Raw genomic sequence first — 19,547 nt, 5'->3', positions numbered from 1 at the left:
GCTGGGCATCTTCTTAATATGGACTGGCTGGCTTGTTGAGCTTGTTGTGTAAGCAGGCATCAACCGGAGCGTGTCTCTTTGTGAAGAGCGATTTGGGTGTTGCTAACAGAGAGGTTTAACCAACCGGAGAGTGTCTCTTTGTGAAGAGCGACTTGGGTGTTGCTAACAGAGAGGTTTCACCAACCGGAGAGTGTCTCTTTGTGAAGAGCGACTTGGGTGTTGCTAACAGAGAGGTTTCACCAACCGGAGAGTGTCTCTTTGTGAAGAGCGACTTGGGTGTTGCTAACAGAGACGTTCACCAACTGGAGAGTGTCTCTTTGTGAAGAGCGACTTGGGTGTTGTTTAGCACAGATGTGCTAACAACCAGAGTGGTTCACTGTTTGGTCTGATGCCTGGTTGCTTGTGACACACATTCCTAACTCACTCAGGTACAGACACAGGGTGTGTCCAAACCGGCACCCTATTCTACTAGGCCATTTGGGACAGATCAAGGGACAGATCAATGGTAATTCCCCTGGAACAAGTCTATCTCATCTCCCTGGTAAATCCCTCTCTCTGTTGGTGGTCTGTCAATACGGCTGGGAACCATCCTTGTCATTTCTCCTCTAAACTATGATTGTATTCCAAATGGCACCGTTATCTGCCCCTTTCGGACATGACAAGGATGGTTCCCATCCGTATTGACAGACCACCAACAGAGAGAGGGATTTACCACGGAGATGAGATTGACTTGTTCCAGGGGAATTACCATTGATCTGTCCCCGTGTTCCCACCATGTCAGGAAACATATCTGTTTCATTAGTCTGATATTACAATGTGTTGGCACTGTGGGATCACAGTGTGTGATCATCATCATTCAGAATGTTGTGTCAAATCTCTATCTAGCTACAGTTTATATCTGACATGATCTGACATTATCTGACAAATATCTATTAGTTTATACTGTATCTTACATCCAAAAAAATTGAATATCAAAGACTTGAACTTGAACATATGACAACTACTTCGGAGGCATAATACTGAGAGACAGTTTCAAGAGGTCTGCTATAACACTGAGAGACAGTTTCAAGAGGTCTGCTATAATACTGAGAGACAGTTTCAAGAGGTCTGCTATAATACTGAGAGACAGTTTCAAGAGGTCTGCTATAACACTGAGGGACAGTTTCAAGAGGTCTGCTATAATACTGAGAGACAGTTTCAAGAGGTCTGCTATAATACTGAGAGACAGTTTCAAGAGGTCTGCTATAACACTGAGGGACAGTTTCAAGAGGTCTGCTATAACACTGAGAGACAGTTTCAAGAGGTCTGCTATAATACTGAGAGACAGTTTCAAGAGGTCTGCTATAATACTGAGAGACAGTTTCAAGAGGTCTGCTATAACACTGAGGGACAGTTTCAAGAGGTCTGCTATAATACTGAGGGACAGTTTCAAGAGGTCTGCTATAATACTGAGAGACAGTTTCAAGAGGTCTGTCATTTTTTTGCCTCTGGTAGTTAGCCAGACCTTCTAAAACCTAACCTTTCCTATAGCTATCAATCATGCACCTGGTCACACCACCTCCCACAGTAACACATGGATTACCAGGGGTGTGGAAAGAAAGCCCTGTTGACCTGCCACAGTAACACATTAATTACCAGGGTGTGGAAGGAAAGCCCTGTTGACCTGCCACAGTAACACATGAATTACCAGGGGTGTGGAAGGATAGCCCTGTTGATCTGCCACAGTAAGACATTAATTACCAGGGGTGTGGAAGGAAAGCCCTGTTGACCTGCCACAGTAACACATGAATTACCAGGGGTGTGGAAGGAAAGCCCTGATGACCTGCCACAGTAACACATGAATTACCAGGGGTATGGAAGGAAAGCCCTGTTGACCTGCCACAGCTCAGTTGATGGTTTCTACAGATACTCTATGGACCAACAAGACTGACACAAAGTATCATCTTCAACCTTGTGTAATGTAATGCCCTTGTTTTTGACACGATGTCCTGCTTCAGCTTGTTTTAAATGTGAATAACAACTGTAACAGGTATGAACAGTACTTCCACAGTACAATATATCTCTCTACATTTGTCTTAGCATTTTGCCCAGGTACAAAAGAGTGCCAAAGGAAACCGAGCACGCCCCATTTCTGTCAAACTGGATTGACTCACTTCTTGAGACGACCTTGACATTTTCCAGGGAATTACCATTGATCTGTCCCTGTGTTCCCACCATGTCAGGAAATATCTGTATGGATATGTGTGTCATTAGTCTGCATTACAATATGTTGGCACTGTGGGATCACAGTGTGTGATCAACATCATTCAGAATGACGTGTCAAATGTCAATCTAGCTACAGTTTATATCTGACATGGTATGTTATATTATATCTGACATTATCTGACATTATCTAATAGTTTATACTGTATCTTACATCCAAAAAAATGGAATTTCAAAGACTTGAACTTGAACATATGACAACTGCTTCGGAGGCATAACACTGAGAGACAGTTTCAGGAGGTCTGCTATAACACTGAGAGACAGTTTCAAGAGGTCTGCTATAACACTGAGAGACAGTTTCAAGAGGTCTGCTATAACACTGAGAGACAGTTTCAAGAGGTCTGCTATAATACTGAGAGACAGTTTCAAGAGGTCTTCTATAACACTGAGAGACAGTTTCAAGAGGTCTGCTATAATACTGAGAGACAGTTTCAAGAGGTCTGCTATAACACTGAGAGACAGTTTCAAGAGGTCTGCTATAACACTGAGAGACAGTTTCAAGAGGTCTGCTATAATACTGAGAGACAGTTTCAAGAGGTCTGCTATAAGACTGAGAGACAGTTTCAAGAGGTCTGCTATAATACTGAGAGACAGTTTCAAGAGGTCTGCTATAATACTGAGAGACAGTTTCAAGAGGTCTGCTATAACACTAAGAGACAGTTTCAAGAGGTCTGCTATAATACTGAGACAGTTTCAAGAGGTCTGCTATAACACTGAGAGACAGTTTCAAGAGGTCTGTCATTTTTGTGCCTCTGGTAGTTAGCCAGACCTTCTAAAACCTAACCTTTCCTATAGCTATCAATCATGCACCTGGGGTCACCACCTCCCACAGTAACACATGGATTACCAGGGGTGTGAAAGGAAAGCCCTGTTGACCTGCCAAAGTAACACATGAATTACCAGGGGTGTGGAAGGATAGCCCTGTTGATCTGCCACAGTAAGACATGAATTACCAGGGGTGTGGAAGGAAAGCCCTGTTGACCTGCCACAGTAACACATGAATTACCAGGGGTGTGGAAGGAAAGCCCTGATGACCTGCCACAGTAACACATGAATTACCAGGGGTATGGAAGGAAAGCCCTGATGACCTGCCACAGTAACACATGAATTACCAGGGGTGTGGAAGGAAAGCCCTGATGACCTGCCACATTAACACATTAATTACCAGGGGTATGGAAGGAAAGCACTGTTGAAATGCCACAGTAACACATGAATTACATGGGTGTGGAAGGAAAGCCCTGTTGACCTGCCACAGTAACACATGAATTACCAGGGGTGTGGAAGGAAAGCCCTGTTGACCTGCCACAGTAACACATGAATTACCAGGGGTGTGGAAGGAAAGCCCTGTTGACCTGCCACAGTAACACATGAATTACCAGGGGTATGGAAGGAAAGCCCTGTTGACCTGCCACAGCTCAGTTGATGGTTTCTACAGATACTCTATGGACCAACAAGACTGACACAAAGTATCATCTTCAACCTTGTGTAATGTAATGCCCTTGTTTTTGACACGATGTCCTGCTTCAGCTTGTTTTAAATGTGAATAACAACTGTAACAGGTATGAACAGTACTTCCACAGTACAATATATCTCTCTACATTTGTCTTAGCATTTTGCCCAGGTACAAAAGAGTGCCAAAGGAAACCGAGCACGCCCCATTTCTGTCAAACTGGATTGACTCACTTCTTGAGACGACCTTGACATTTTCCAGGGAATTACCATTGATCTGTCCCTGTGTTCCCACCATGTCAGGAAATATCTGTATGGATATGTGTGTCATTAGTCTGCATTACAATATGTTGGCACCTTGGGATCACAGTGTGTGATCAACATCATTCAGAATGACGTGTCAAATGTCAATCTAGCTACAGTTTATATCTGACATGGTATGTTATATTATATCTGACATTATCTGACATATATCTAATAGTTTATACTGTATCTTACATCCAAAAAAATGGAATTTCAAAGACTTGAACTTGAACATATGACAACTGCTTCGGAGGCATAACACTGAGAGACAGTTTAAAGAGGCCTGCTATAATACTGAGAGACAGTTTCAAGAGGTCTGCTATAATACTGAGAGATAGTTTCAAGAGGTCTGCTATAATACTGAGAGACAGTTTCAAGAGGTCTGCTATAATACTGAGAGAAAGTTTCAAGAGGTCTGCTATAATACTGAGAGACAGTTTCAAGAGGTCTGCTATAATACTGAGAGACAGTTTCAAGAGGTCTGCTATAATACTGAGAGACAGTTTCAAGAGGTCTGCTATAACACTGAGAGACAGTTTCAAGAGGTCTGCTATAACACTGAGAGACAGTTTCAAGAGGTCTGCTATAATACTGAGAGACAGTTTCAAGAGGTCTGCTATAACACTGAGAGACAGTTTCAAGAGGTCTGCTATAATACTGAGAGATAGTTTCAAGAGGTCTGCTATAACACTGAGAGACAGTTTCAAGAGGTCTGCTATAACACTGAGAGACAGTTTCAAGAGGTCTGCTATAATACTGAGAGACAGTTTCAAGAGGTCTGCTATAATACTGAGAGACAGTTTCAAGAGGTCTGCTATAACACTGAGAGACAGTTTCAAGAGGTCTGCTATAATACTGAGAGACAGTTTCAAGAGGTCTGCTATAATACTGAGAGACAGTTTCAAGAGGTCTGCTATAACACTGAGAGACAGTTTCAAGAGGTCTGCTATAACACTGAGAGACAGTTTCAAGGGGTCTGCTATAATACTGAGAGACAGTTTCAAGAGGTCTGCTATAATACTGAGAGACAGTTTCAAGAGGTTTGCCCTAATACTGAGAGACAGTTTCAAGAGGTCTGCTATAATACTGAGAGACAGTTTCAAGAGGTCTGCTATAACACTGAGAGACAGTTTAAAGAGGTCTGCTATAATACTGAGAGACAGTTTCAAGAGGTCTGCTATAACACTGAGAGACAGTTTCAATAGGTCTGCTATAATACTGAGAGACAGTTTCAAGAGGTCTGCTATAATACTGAGAGACAGTTTCAAGAGGTCTGCCCTAATACTGAGAGACAGTTTCAAGAGGTCTGCTATAATACTGAGAGACAGTTTCAAGAGGTCTGCTATAATACTGAGAGACAGTTTCAAGAGGTCTGCTATAACACTGAGAGACAGTTTCAAGAGGTCTGCTATAATACTGAGAGACAGTTTCAAGAGGTCTGCTATAATACTGAGAGACAGTTTCAAGAGGTCTGCTATAACACTGAGAGACAGTTTCAAGAGGTCTGCTATAACACTGAGAGACAGTTTCAAGAGGTCTGCTATAACACTGAGAGACAGTTTCAAGAGGTCTGCTATAATACTGAGAGACAGTTTCAAGAGGTCTGCCCTAATACTGAGAGACAGTTTCAAGAGGTCTGCTATAATACTGAGAGACAGTTTCAAGAGGTCTGCTATAACACTGAGAGACAGTTTAAAGAGGTCTGCTATAATACTGAGAGACAATTTCAAGAGGTCTGCTATAACACTGAGAGACAGTTTCAATAGGTCTGCTATAATACTGAGAGACAGTTTCAAGAGGTCTGCTATAATACTGAGAGACAGTTTCAAGAGGTCTGCCCTAATACTGAGAGACAGTTTCAAGAGGTCTGCTATAATACTGAGAGACAGTTTCAAGAGGTCTGCTATAACACTGAGAGACAGTTTAAAGAGGTCTGCTATAATACTGAGAGACAGTTTCAAGAGGTCTGCTATAACACTGAGAGACAGTTTCAATAGGTCTGCTATAATACTGAGAGACAGTTTCAAGAGGTCTGCTATAACACTGAGAGACAGTTTCAAGAGGTCTGCTATAATACTGAGAGATAGTTTCAAGAGGTCTGCTATAACACTGAGAGACAGTTTCAAGAGGTCTGCTATAACACTGAGAGACAGTTTCAAGAGGTCTGCTATAATACTGAGAGACAGTTTCAAGAGGTCTGCTATAATACTGAGAGACAATTTCAAGAGGTCTGCTATAACACTGAGAGACAGTTTCAAGAGGTCTGCTATAATACTGAGAGACAGTTTCAAGAGGTCTGCTATAATACTGAGAGACAGTTTCAAGAGGTCTGCTATAACACTGAGAGACAGTTTCAAGAGGTCTGCTATAACACTGAGAGACAGTTTCAAGAGGTCTGCTATAATACTGAGAGACAGTTTCAAGAGGTCTGCTATAATACTGAGAGACAGTTTCAAGAGGTCTGCCCTAATACTGAGAGACAGTTTCAAGAGGTCTGCTATAATACTGAGAGACAGTTTCAAGAGGTCTGCTATAACACTGAGAGACAGTTTAAAGAGGTCTGCTATAATACTGAGAGACAGTTTCAAGAGGTCTGCTATAACACTGAGAGACAGTTTCAATAGGTCTGCTATAATACTGAGAGACAGTTTCAAGAGGTCTGCTATAATACTGAGAGACAGTTTCAAGAGGTCTGTCACTTTGTGCCTCTGGTAGTTAGCCAGACCTTCTAAAACCTAACCTTTCCTATAGCTATCAATCATGCACCTGGTCACACCACCTCCCACAGTAACACGTTAATTACCAGGGGTGTGGAAGGAAAGCCCTGTTGACCTCCCACAGTAACACATGAATTGCCAGGGGTGTGGAAGGAAAGCCCTGTTGACCTGCCACAGTAACACATGAATTACCAGGGGTGTGGAAGGAAAGCCCTGTTGACCTGCCACAGTAGCATGTGAATTACCAGGGGTGTGGAAGGAAAGCCCTTTTGACCTGTCACAGTAACACATTAACACATGTTGTGATACAGCATGGAATTGAACCGTGGTCTGTAAAGACGCCTCTAGCACTGTGATGCAGTGCCTTAGACCGCTGTGCCACTCGGTCAGACCCAACATACTGCAGAGCTTGGCTGCATGTTCCATGTCACAGAACAATGAATGACTCGTGTTTCATTACAAACACAAACAGGGTTTCATTCAACAATAGAGATCGTTATGACAATTAGTTATGCCTCTCTGAGACAGTTAGAGAAGATTTACTCCAGTCTGTTGCACAACAGATTCCATCAGTACTCAATACATTAAAACCGTTTTAGAAATGTTTCAGATTAAAGAATTTTCCCTCATTGTAAATGAGGTTCACATTCAGTGCAAGGCCAGCTGTTGCGTGACAATGGTTGCTGATGGTATGGGCCTAATACGGCCCTGGAACATCACACGATGAGTGCCACTGTGTGCTGCGTTGTGCGTAGGCTTTGGCCCACATCCAGAGGTATCCTCGTCAGTTTTCTCTTTGTGTTTTGAGAGAGATCGCTGAGAAAAAAACAGAAACAATGGTGAATAACAGAACAGTGAAAGCATCCCTGTCTCTCCACTATCCTCTCATTCGTTTGTTGGTCATTGGGATGGGAGCCTGTCGGTCGCGTCCCCGCGTTGTCCCACTCCCTAGCCAGGCCAGAAGCAGACCACCTCTCCCATCCCCTGGGCCAGCCCAGGAAACCATCCAGCGACTAGCCGAGCCGCCTGCTGCCGTCCCAGCCCCACTGCAGACACAGAGGCGTCTGAGCAGCGTTGCGAGAGCCATGAACTACCACTACCAACCCCCCTACTCACCTAGTCTGTCCCAGAGGGGGTATCGGCGGTAAGTGGTGGTCGGAGCACGTTCGGCATGTGTTCAGAACCTTTTTTGGAGCGTGTGGATGGTTGAATGTGTCATTACGTTGTCAAGAGAAAGGGGATTGGATGGTTTGTTGAGGAGGTACAGGGACTGGCAGGAATAGTAGGGAAGGTTGACATTTGGTTGGTTTGTTGAGGAGGTACAGGGACTGGCAGGAATAGTAGGGCAGGTTGACATTTGGTTGGTTTGTTGAGGAGGTACAGGGACTGGCAGGAATAGTAGGGAAGGTTGACATTTGGTTGGTTTGTTGAGGAGGTACAGGGACTGGCAGGAATAGTAGGGAAGGTTGACATTTGGTTGGTTTGTTGAGGAGGTACAGGGACAGGCAGGAATAGTAGGGAAGGTTGACATTTGGTTGGTTTGTTGAGGAGGTACAGGGACAGGCAGGAATAGTAGGGAAGGTTGACATTTGGTTGGTTTGTTGAGGAGGTACAGGGACTGGCAGGAATAGTAGGGCAGGTTGACATTTGGTTGGTTTGTTGAGGAGGTACAGGGACAGGCAGGAATAGTAGGGCAGGTTGACATTTGGTTGGTTTGTTGAGGAGGTACAGGGACTGGCAGGAATAGTAGGGCAGGTTGACATTTGGTTGGTTTGTTGAGGAGGTACAGGGACTGGCAGGGATAGTAGGGAAGGTTGACATTTGGTTGGTTTGTTGAGGAGGTACAGGGACAGGCAGGAATAGTAGGGAAGGTTGACATTTGGTTGGTTTGTTGAGGAGGTACAGGGACTGGCAGGAATAGTAGGGAAGGTTGACATTTGGTTGGTTTGTTGAGGAGGTACAGGGACTGGCAGGAATAGTAGGGCAGGTTGACATTTGGTTGGTTTGTTGAGGAGGTACAGGGACAGGCAGGAATAGTAGGGCAGGTTGACATTTGGTTGGTTTGTTGAGGAGGTACAGGGACTGGCAGGAATAGTAGGGCAGGTTGACATTTGGTTGGTTTGTTGAGGAGGTACAGGGACTGGCAGGAATAGTAGGGAAGGTTGACATTTGGTTGGTTTGTTGAGGAGGTACAGGGACTGGCAGGAATAGTAGGGCAGGTTGACATTTGGTTGGTTTGTTGAGGAGGTACAGGGACTGGCAGGAATAGTAGGGAAGGTTGACATTTGGTTGGTTTGTTGAGGAGGTACAGGGACTGGCAGGAATAGTAGGGCAGGTTGACATTTGGTTGGTTTGTTGAGGATGTACAGGGACTGGCAGGAATAGTAGGGCAGGTTGACATTTGGTTGGTTTGTTGAGGAGGTACAGGGACTGGCAGGAATAGTAGGGAAGGTTGACATTTGGTTGGTTTGTTGAGGAGGTACAGGGACTGGCAGGAATAGTAGGGCAGGTTGACATTTGGTTGGTTTGTTGAGGAGGTACAGGGACTGGCAGGAATAGTAGGGAAGGTTGACATTTGGTTGGTTTGTTGAGGAGGTACAGGGACTGGCAGGAATAGTAGGGCAGGTTGACATTTGGTTGGTTTGTTGAGGAGGTACAGGGACTGGCAGGAATAGTAGGGAAGGTTGACATTTGGTTGGTTTGTTGAGGAGGTACAGGGACTGGCAGGAATAGTAGGGAAGGTTGACATTTGGTTGGTTTGTTGAGGAGGTACAGGGACTGGCAGGAATAGTAGGGAAGGTTGACATTTGGTTGGTTTGTTGAGGAGGTACAGGGACTGGCAGGAATAGTAGGGCAGGTTGACATTTGGTTGGTTTGTAACAGGTTAATAAACACTGGGGAAGTCATACTCCTCCATAACATTTAATCAAATTGGTCTGGAAGACTGGATGTATAACATACTAAAATACTTATGTCTGTATATAAAATACTGAACCATTCTGTTTTGATAAGAAAGGGGAAAAACTGTCCTTATTATTCTTTCTTAGACCCTTGTATTGTCGCCAGTAGGACAGTGGATCCATTGTCTATGGGTGAAGAACATGCATTGTTTTTACAGAGAAGAAGAGTCTGTCAGAGACACCCCCCCCCCCCCCCCCCTTTTCTCTATGTGACAAACTGATGGCTTGTGATTTGGTTTTCATTGTATGTCTCACTCCCACTTGTCAGTTCATGCATTTATGCTATTCTCTGCATAGTAGAGGCTTACCTTCAGGATGAGTAGTTGTGATTTCTCCCATGAATGCTAAGCACAGGATATTCCATATACTCCATGGTCTGTCTGACAATTTTTACACGTAATGTTAAACTCATAATTCCTCTGGGCTACAGAGGCCCAAGGCGTTGGGACCCCATGGTGACCTCCAGAGGCGAATAGATATTCTAGGCTACATCCTAAAGATAATAGTGCACTACATTTGACCAAAGCCTTGGGCCTCTGGAGGTCACCATGGGGATCCAAAGCCCTGCTCTGGTCAAAAGTAGTGCATTATTTGGGAAGTACACATTGCCAAAGCCTTGGGCCTCTGGAGGTCACCATGGGGTCCCAAAGCCTTGGGCCTCTGGAGGTCACCATGGGGATCCAAAGCCTTGGGCCACTGGAGGTCACCATGGGGTCCCAAAGTCTTGGGCCTCTGGAGGTCACCATGGGGTCCCAAAGCCTTGGGCCTCTGGAGGTCACCATGGGGTCCCAAAGCCTTGGGCCTCTGGAGGTCACCATGGGGTCCCAAAGCCTTGGGCCTCTGGAGCTCACCATGGAGATCCAAAGCCTTGGGACTCTGGAGGTCACCATGGGGTCCCAAAGCCTTGGGCCTCTGGAGGTCACCATGGGGTCCCAAAGCCTTGGGCCTCTGGAGGTCACCATGGGGTCCCAAAGCCTTGGGCCTCTGGAGCTCACCATGGGGATCCAGATGAGAGATACGGAGAGACTAAATTGTTAGAATGTGTTTTGCTTGGCTCTCTGACTAGGACATCTGATGGAAAGTCTGGCTCAACCCCTAACTGGCTGTATGATGACTCATAGATCCAGAGATGTGTACCAAATGGCACCCTTTTCCCTGTAAAGTGCTCTATTTATGAGCAGAGTCCTATGTGCCCTGGTCAAAAGTAGTGCATTATGGGGAAATATACTGCCCTTTGGGAGGCTCTGTAATGAGTCATGGATCCTGCTCGTCCCTTTAGGCTGGAGCACACTTATCTCAATGGACGCTGGCTGACAGTTTCCCTTATAGCATATAAACGCTAGGAAGACTCAGGGTAATATGACTGAGGAGAATATAAACAGTAGGAAGACTCAGGGTAATATGACTGAGGAGAATATAAACAGTAGGAAGACTCAGGGTAATATGACTGAGGAGAATATAAACAGTAGGACTCATTGTTGGTCAAACACCAGTACTTTGTTTACATTCTCATGGTGTGAGGTATAAGAAATACACCTCTCTCTCTCTCCCCCCCTCTCTCTCTCTTTGTCGTTCTCGCTGTCCCTCTCTCTCTCTCCTTCTCCACCCCCCCTCTCTCTCCCTCTCACTATCCCTCTCTCTCCCTCTCTATCTCTCCTTCTCCATCCCCCCTCTCTCTTTCTTCTACAGTAAGATGTACAGTAGGCCTGATCAATTCTACAGTAAGATGTACAGTAGGCCTGATCAATTCTACAGTAAGATGTACAGTAGGCCTGATCATTTCTACAGTAAGATGTACAGTAGGCCTGATCAATTCTACAGTAAGATGTACAGTAGGCCTGATCATTTCTACAGTGAGATGTACAGTAGGCCTGATCATTTCTACAGTAAGATGTACAGTAGGCCTGATCATTTCTACAGTAAGATGTACAGTAGGCCTGATCATTTCTACAGTAAGATGTACAGTAGGCCTGATCATTTCTACAGTAAGATGTACAGTAGGCCTGATCATTTCTACAGTAAGATGTACAGTAGGCCTGATCATTTCTACAGTAAGATGTACAGTAGGCCTGATCATTTCGACATTGAGATGTACAGTAGGCCTGATCATTTCTACAGTAAGATGTAAAGTAGGCCTGATCATTTCTACAGTAAGATGTACAGTAGGCCTGATCATTTCTACAGTAAGATGTACAGTAGGCCTGATCATTTCTACAGTAAGATGTACAGTCGGCCTGATCATTTCTACATTGAGATGTACAGTAGGCCTGATCATTTCTACATTGAGATGTACAGTAGGCCTGATCAATTCTACAGTAAGATGTACAGTAGGCCTGATCAATTATACAGTAAGATGTACAGTAGGCCTGATCAATTATACAGTAAGATGTATAGTAGGCCTGATCATTTCTACAGTAAGATGTACAGTAGGCCTGATCATTTCTACAGTAAGATGGACAGTAGGCCTGATCATTTCTACAGTAAGATGTACAGTAGGCCTGATCATTTCTACAGTAAGATGTACAGTAGGCCTGATCATTTCTACAGTAAGATGTACAGTAGGCCTGATCATTTCTTCAGTAAGATGTACAGTAGGCCTGATCATTTCTACAGTAAGATGTACAGTAGGCCTGATCATTTCTACAGTAAGATGTACAGTAGGCCTGATCATTTCTACATTGAGATGTACAGTAGGCCTGATCATTTCTACAGTAAGATGTACAGTAGGCCTGATCATTTCTACAGTAAGATGTACAGTAGGCCTGATCATTTCTACAGTAAGATGTACAGTAGGCCTGATCATTTCTACAGTAAGATTACAGTAGGCCTGATCATTTCTACAGTAAGATGTACAGTAGGCCTGATCATTTCTACATTGAGATGTACAGTAGGCCTGATCATTTCTACAGTAAGATGTACAGTAGGCCTGATCATTTCTACAGTAAGATGTACAGTAGGCCTGATCAATTCTACAGTAAGATGTACAGTAGGCCTGATCATTTCTACAGTGAGAAGTACAGTAGGCCTGATCATTTCTACAGTAAGATGTACAGTAGGCCTGATCAATTCTACAGTAAGATGTACAGTAGGCCTGATCAATTCTACAGTAAGATGTACAGTAGGCCTGATCATTTCTACAATAAGATGTACAGTAGGCCTGATCATTTCTACAGTAAGATGTACAGTAGGCCTGATCATTTCTACAGTAAGATGGACAGTAGGCCTGATCATTTCTACAGTAAGATGTACAGTAGGCCTGATCATTTCTACAGTAAGATGTACAGTAGGCCTGATCATTTATACAGTAAGATGTACAGTAGGCCTGATCATTTCTACAGTAAGATGTACAGTAGGCCTGATCATTTCTACAGTAAGATGTACAGTAGGCCTGATCATTTCTACAGTAAGATGTACAGTAGGCCTGATCATTTCTACATTGAGATGTACAGTAGGCCTGATCATTTCTACAGTAAGATGTACAGTAGGCCTGATCATTTCTACAGTAAGATGTACAGTAGGCCTGATCATTTCTACAGTAAGATGTACAGTAGGCCTGATCATTTCTACAGTAAGATTACAGTAGGCCTGATCATTTCTACAGTAACATGTACAGTAGGCCTGATCATTTCTACATTGAGATGTACAGTAGGCCTGATCATTTCTACAGTAAGATGTACAGTAGGCCTGATCATTTCTACAGTAAGATGTACAGTAGGCCTGATCAATTCTACAGTAAGATGTACAGTAGGCCTGATCATTTCTACAGTGAGAAGTACAGTAGGCCTGATCATTTCTACAGTAAGATGTACAGTAGGCCTGATCAATTCTACAGTAAGATGTACAGTAGGCCTGATCAATTCTACAGTAAGATGTACAGTAGGCCTGATCATTTCTACAATAAGATGTACAGTAGGCCTGATCAATTCTACAGTAAGATGTACAGTAGGCCTGATCATTTCTACAGTGAGATGTACAGTAGGCCTGATCATTTCTACAGTAAGATGTACAGTAGGCCTGATCATTTCTACAGTAAGATGTACAGTAGGCCTGATCATTTCTACAGTGAGATGTACAGTAGGCCTGATCACTTCTACACTCATCGGTGTATTGGCTTTTCATGACGATTGAGCTCAGTCAGAACTTGTTGCGAGCGTGAACCCAACAGCCTTGTTGGGTTCTAAGCCTGGCAGCTCCACAGCACAGCGTGAAATCACCAGTGACAGATAAATTATGTCTTTCCTCACAAAATGGTTGACAGTACACCTTTTTTTGTGTGTGTCTTATATGAACTAAAATTAGCAACACAAATGGGTGTTGGAGGTGTTAAAGTTGTAACTGTGTTGCTATGCAGTGTAAGCCCATAGCAACAAGGCAGCTAGTATGGTGCATGCACTGGGTAGAGCTATGTATGACAGTATTGACCCCTATAAGATGTCCTTATGCTGGTAACTCTTGCCTGATAGTGAGGATCTTTTAGGACAACAAAACCACATTGCGTATTACAAATTAACTCTAATATATTTAATTCCATTGTTCAAAAATAAATAAAAAACGCTCCCCAAGTAGGCTCGTTATTTGTCCTCCTAAAAATATAACACTCATAAATATTATGAACAATTTCAACTCTCGGCCACCAGGGGGAAGCAGAGTTCTAGAGGAAACGATGGAAAATAACCAGAGCCTTGCAATGGGTGGAAAAGTACCCTTATGGATAAGGAGTTCCCCAAAACTTCCTTTTGTACATGCCGCACTATGTCTTCTGCTATTACACCTGCAAAAACAAAACTCAAAACAACAAACATTATGTCAACATCCTGTTATAAACCAATAATACACGCGTTAGTAGTGCATTCAATATATCCAGATTCTAGTTTGCCTCTATTGGCTAGGTTTCATAATATCGCCATACTGTTTGTTGCACATGGTCACTGACAAACTAAAGATTGAATGGAAAAATAGGATTTAATAGGTATACGAGGCCTATAATACTTAAACATAATTCCGTTGTAGCATTCCTTTAAACGTATTTTCAGCTGATGTAAAACAACAACGAAATAAACAAGCCAAATCATTCCTAGTCTGTATATGACATATTATACAACCAAAACCATTTACTCCAAAAAAATACGCATAAAGAAACATTTTAAGAAACATTTATTTAGCCTATTTGCTTCAAGGTGTCAATGAATTCGGTCTGCGGGACAACTGAGTTCTTACTGTGTTTGTAGGAGTTCAAAAACGGGTCAGAAAAGGGGGCAGATGGGAACTCACTCCACGGCGGATTTGCATAATGTATTCTGGCGTCAGGTGACGTCAGGATTCAGTTCAACTATAAAGGCCCCCCGGTGGCAGAAATAGATTCACTCGCTGAAACTTAACGTGTCTCCTCCTGTCACCGACATCAACCTTACCGCACAACGCACAGCTCAACTCACAACAAAAGCAACCGAATCGAGTCGTGCAGTCAGTCGAGTGATTAAACTGAATACAGTAACCCCGGATTGGTATCTATCTAGGTAGATTTATCTACTCAACCAGTCGCAAACGTGGCGAGAAGCATTATACAAACGGGTCTACTGCTGAACATGAGTACGGAGATCTTCAAAACGCCAATGGAGGTTGCTGTCTATCAGTTGCATAACTTCAGCATCTCCTTCTTCTCCTCGTTAGTAGGAGGAGATGTGGTGTCTGTAAAACTCGACAACAGGTAAATAAGATAACCGCACTGGATTTAGTGTGCTATTGATGCGTCATTTGTGCGTAATAGATTTCATTACAATATTTCATCAAAATTGTTGTAATTCGAGATTGAAATAGTCATGTGTATTTATTTGCAAATAGACTAAACAAATCCCGGTTATGCCGGTATTCGTTATGATATCATTAGAAATACCGTAATGCTGTGCCGTCTGAGTAATGGAATTTGACTCCAGCCTGTCGCATATATCCTCCCGGTGCGTCTTCAAACACAAAAGTAGATGGAGTGGATTGAGTATCTTGAAACGATCTCGATATTATGTCATCCTTTGCAGTGCGCAACAATGTGTCTAGTTAGCTAGGTTGCAAAATAAAAAATACGGAATTGTAGGTCAAGGGTGATGCAGACAGGCTGTTTATTTCATACACATGTCCAATCTAAAATAAGTTCAGAGTCGGAGCAAGGTTCATTCGTGGACAGAAATGGCCTAAACACAAATTAAACAAACAGTTGTGGTGGTGGCATTACATGGCAATTGCGTCTAAAAAAAACAAGACTAAATTGTATCTTGGTTCTGGATCTGGTGCCATAAAGGCAGTCTGGCGTCAGCATGAGAGCATAAAGTCTGCTGCGACTTACTAGGCCTCCCGTTTGTTCGTTTTGATCTAATGCATTGATTTGATATGTTGACTTATGGCATCTCTTCTTCTCTCCTCCACAGTGCCTCGGGTGCTAGCGTTGTTGCCATTGACAACAAGATAGAGCAGGCAATGGTATGTATCACAAGCAGCATTATACACTTTATCATCATCATCATCTTAATAAGCCAATAAAAGTAGACTGGGCTGTTCTATATCCCATCACGTTCATGCACTATGCCCGTAGTAATCATATACAGTACGTTGGTAAGCATAGTAGACTAATCTTTAGTCAACTCCATAAGTATATTATCCTGGCCAGGTCGCAGTTGTAAAAGAGAACTTGTTCTCAACTGGCAACCTGGTTAAATAAAGGTGAAATTAATCAAATAGTACAGTAGAAGCTTCAGGTTTTAATGTCCCAGGGACAAATAGAGTGAAATACCTTTCTTGCAAACTCAAAACCCAACAATTCAATAATCAATAACAATGTATTACTAGAACAAAACAAAAAAAAAACACAAGAAATACACTAAGTAAGTAAGTATACTAAAAAGTCAGTTGAAATACCATATTTACAATATGCAAGGATACTAGAGAGATGGAACTATACGTGCCTGCAGCATTGGGTGGCTACAGTGCCATCTGATGTGGCATGTGACTATGTTCTTTCTGCTGTGTTCTGAGTCAGACAGGTACAGCAGTCAGGCTATTAAATATTTAGTTTACTGATACACTTTGGACCTTAATACAGGCCATATGGGTACAAATCTCTGTATCCATATGGCCTGTTACCACAAGTGTTTGTAAGGTACAGTAGGTTAAAGCTTATGCTTGGATAGATTTAGTTTGTATGAGTTGCACAGAACTCTCTCTCTCTCTAAACAGACGTCTCTAACAGTAGATCTCATTCCTTCTCTCCTATCTTAGGATCTGGTGAAGAACCACCTGATGTATGCAGTCAGGGAGGAAGTAGAGATCCTCAAGGAGCAGATCAGAGAGCTGGCTGAGAAGAACAACCAGCTAGAACGTGAGAACAGCCTTCTGAAGAACCTGGCCAGTCCAGAACAGATGGAGAGCTTCCGCGAACGGGTTCCGTCCGACTCAGACGCTCTGGTCCCCCTGCGGCTGGACAACCAGTACCAGCAGCAGGCTCAGCAGTACCAGCAACAGGCCCAGATGGGACTCCATAACCCTGACCAGTCCTGCCACATCAGCGCTGGCTCTGCTGTGTAGGTGGTTCTGCCTTGGACAGTTGTAAACTAATCGTCACTGCCAACTTCAGTGAAGCTGTCTGTAGCAGACGATGAAACACAACGGAGCACGTGAAAAGGAGCTCTAACTAGCGGCTATAGGCTGAAGCTATAAGCTAAGATGATGAGCCTTTCCTACGACATCTAGACTATTTCTCTTTAGACAAAATGTCTAAACGAGAGGGCTCACATGTAGCCAGTCGGAGAACGCTTGCATTGGGACAGAGGGGAGGCTCCGGCCTTCTGGGGCCAGGAGGGCCAACCCCTTCAGCCATTCTCTACCACCCCTGCTACAGAGGGGAGGCTCCGGCCTTCTGGGGCCAGGAGGGCCAACCCCTTCAGCCATTCTCTACTACCCCTGCTACAGAGGGGGGAGAGGGCTAAAAGACAGGGCTGGCCCGGGGATGCCTCTCCACGCCAGGGTGGCCCGTCCTCCAGCTTACCTCTCCAGGTCCAGCCAAGGAAAAAGGAAATCTTCCCCAAGACAGACAGATAGACGGCCTTCCAGTCTCTGCTAGACCCCCCCTATGTGGATTTCTTCTTCTGACAGTACAAGTTCTGAGGAGTCAGACAATATCTCTACTATCTTGTGACTGTTTCCACCTGTCCCACCATCTACTGACATTCTCCGTCAATATTCCTTAAGAAGAAGCAACGTGTCTTCGGGGGAAACCAAACCTGAGCTCCAGTACAACGAGTAGAGGAGAAGGAGGATCTAGGAGATCCTGGACTGTTGCTGGAGAAAGAGAGGCCTGTTGCTTCTCTATCTCAACCTCACTGCCGATAACTGATTGCCATAATCATGATTCAGATCATCATTACTTGTATTCTCTGCAGTTGGAGTTGTGTTGCTTTATGGGGGAAAATCCTGCTATTTTACTTTTCTTCTGATTCTGAACAAAATGGAATGCTTGTTAATAGGAGCGTTGTAACTGTTCAGATAAATGATTTATTATGGGGATGGAAGTATCTACTACCCAGAATGCCTAGCTCTGTACATTTTACTAACATGTTCAGAGTAGTGGGCTGGAGATGAATTTGAGCAGCTGATTTTTTTTTCTTCTCTAAAGGCTGTGAATGCAGTCTTGACCTAGCAGACATGTTCTGAGTGTTCAGATGCCAACCTCAACTTGAATCAATGGCATGACTCTAGGTGCCTATCTCCAGAAGAGGAATAACACAGTTCCACAATGGACGTTTTGTGTTTTCTAACTACCAAAGACTTTGTCTCATTACTACTCCAAACGAAACCAAGCAACCTGGACCATGTGTACATCGTTCACAGGGAGGAGAACTCTTGTTAGCAGTAATGTTTAGTTTTTTTGATAAACGTTGGGTATTGTTGCTGTACTGTGTCCATGAAACAGGTATATATTTTAAAGTATGTAATGGATACAAAATGCACATTTGTAATAAACCCTAAGTTTACACCTAAAGCTATGTTTCCCTTTCAGTTGTTCTTACTCGAGGGCATTGCAATCTACATGGAGAGTAACACGATTATATCGTTTTTAAGCAATAAGGCACGAGGGGATGTGGTATATGGCCAATATACCACGGCTAAGGGCTGTTCTTAGGCATGACGCAACGCGGAATCCCTGCATACAGCCCTTAGCTGTGGTATATTGGCCATATACCACAAACCCCCGAGGTGCCTTATTGCTATTATAAACTGGTTATCAATGTAATTAGAGCACTAAATATACATGTTTTGTCATACCTGTGGTATGCGGTCTGATAGACCACGGCTGTCAGCCAATCAGCATCCAGGACTCAAACCACCCGGTTTATAATTAACTATTTAACATACAACAACTCGTGTTAGCCATGCGATTAAGAGCTTCAAGAAACCACTGCTATTTGCTTTAAGATCGTATCTAAGTAACTATGCGAAAGTGAATAATTCCCCCCCCCCCCCCCCCAAGACAACATTTTACATCTAATTAATGATCATTTTAACAGAGGAACTAAATGCATCTTACAGGTGTAGGTCAAATGAAAATCAACAATATTTTCTTAAATATTAACTTTTCAAACAACTACGTATGTTAAATGTAACCTGAGCCTCAACGTAAGACTAGGGACCTGATGTAACCTCAGCCTCAACATAAGACTAGGGACCTGATGTAACCTCAGCCTCAACATAAGGCTAGGGACCTGATGTAACCTCAGCCTCAACATAAGACTAGGGACCTGATGTAACCTCAGCCTCAACATAAGACTAGGGACCTGATGTAACCTCAGCCTCAACATTAGACTAGGGACCT

The 19,547-nt window shown here is 43.5% G+C and overlaps 1 protein-coding gene across 3 annotated transcripts in view; it reads left to right on the top strand.

Annotated features, from left to right (window-relative positions):
- The window catches only part of LOC110504506 (TSC22 domain family protein 3), a 73,632-nt gene extending 54,916 nt beyond the window's left edge, over positions 1-18,716 (top strand). The window contains exons 1-3 of one of the 3 annotated variants that reach the window (XM_021583259.1): positions 7,625-7,875; positions 16,111-16,162; positions 16,958-18,716. In XM_021583259.1, the coding sequence (XP_021438934.1) occupies positions 7,640-7,875; positions 16,111-16,162; positions 16,958-17,263 (594 nt within the window). In that variant the 5' untranslated portion in view covers positions 7,625-7,639 and the 3' untranslated portion in view covers positions 17,264-18,716. Of the gene's footprint in view, positions 1-7,624; positions 7,876-15,031; positions 15,399-16,110; positions 16,163-16,957 lie in introns of those variants that run through there. The other 2 variants (XM_021583260.2, XM_021583258.2) reach the window with 2 other exon arrangements.
- Positions 18,717-19,547: the final 831 nt, after the last annotated feature.

The sequence above is a fragment of the Oncorhynchus mykiss genome, chromosome 31 (genome assembly GCF_013265735.2).
Source record: "Oncorhynchus mykiss isolate Arlee chromosome 31, USDA_OmykA_1.1, whole genome shotgun sequence".
In the NCBI taxonomy this organism is placed as follows: domain Eukaryota; kingdom Metazoa; phylum Chordata; class Actinopteri; order Salmoniformes; family Salmonidae; genus Oncorhynchus; species Oncorhynchus mykiss.
This window is presented reverse-complemented; position numbering and strand designations above follow the sequence as displayed.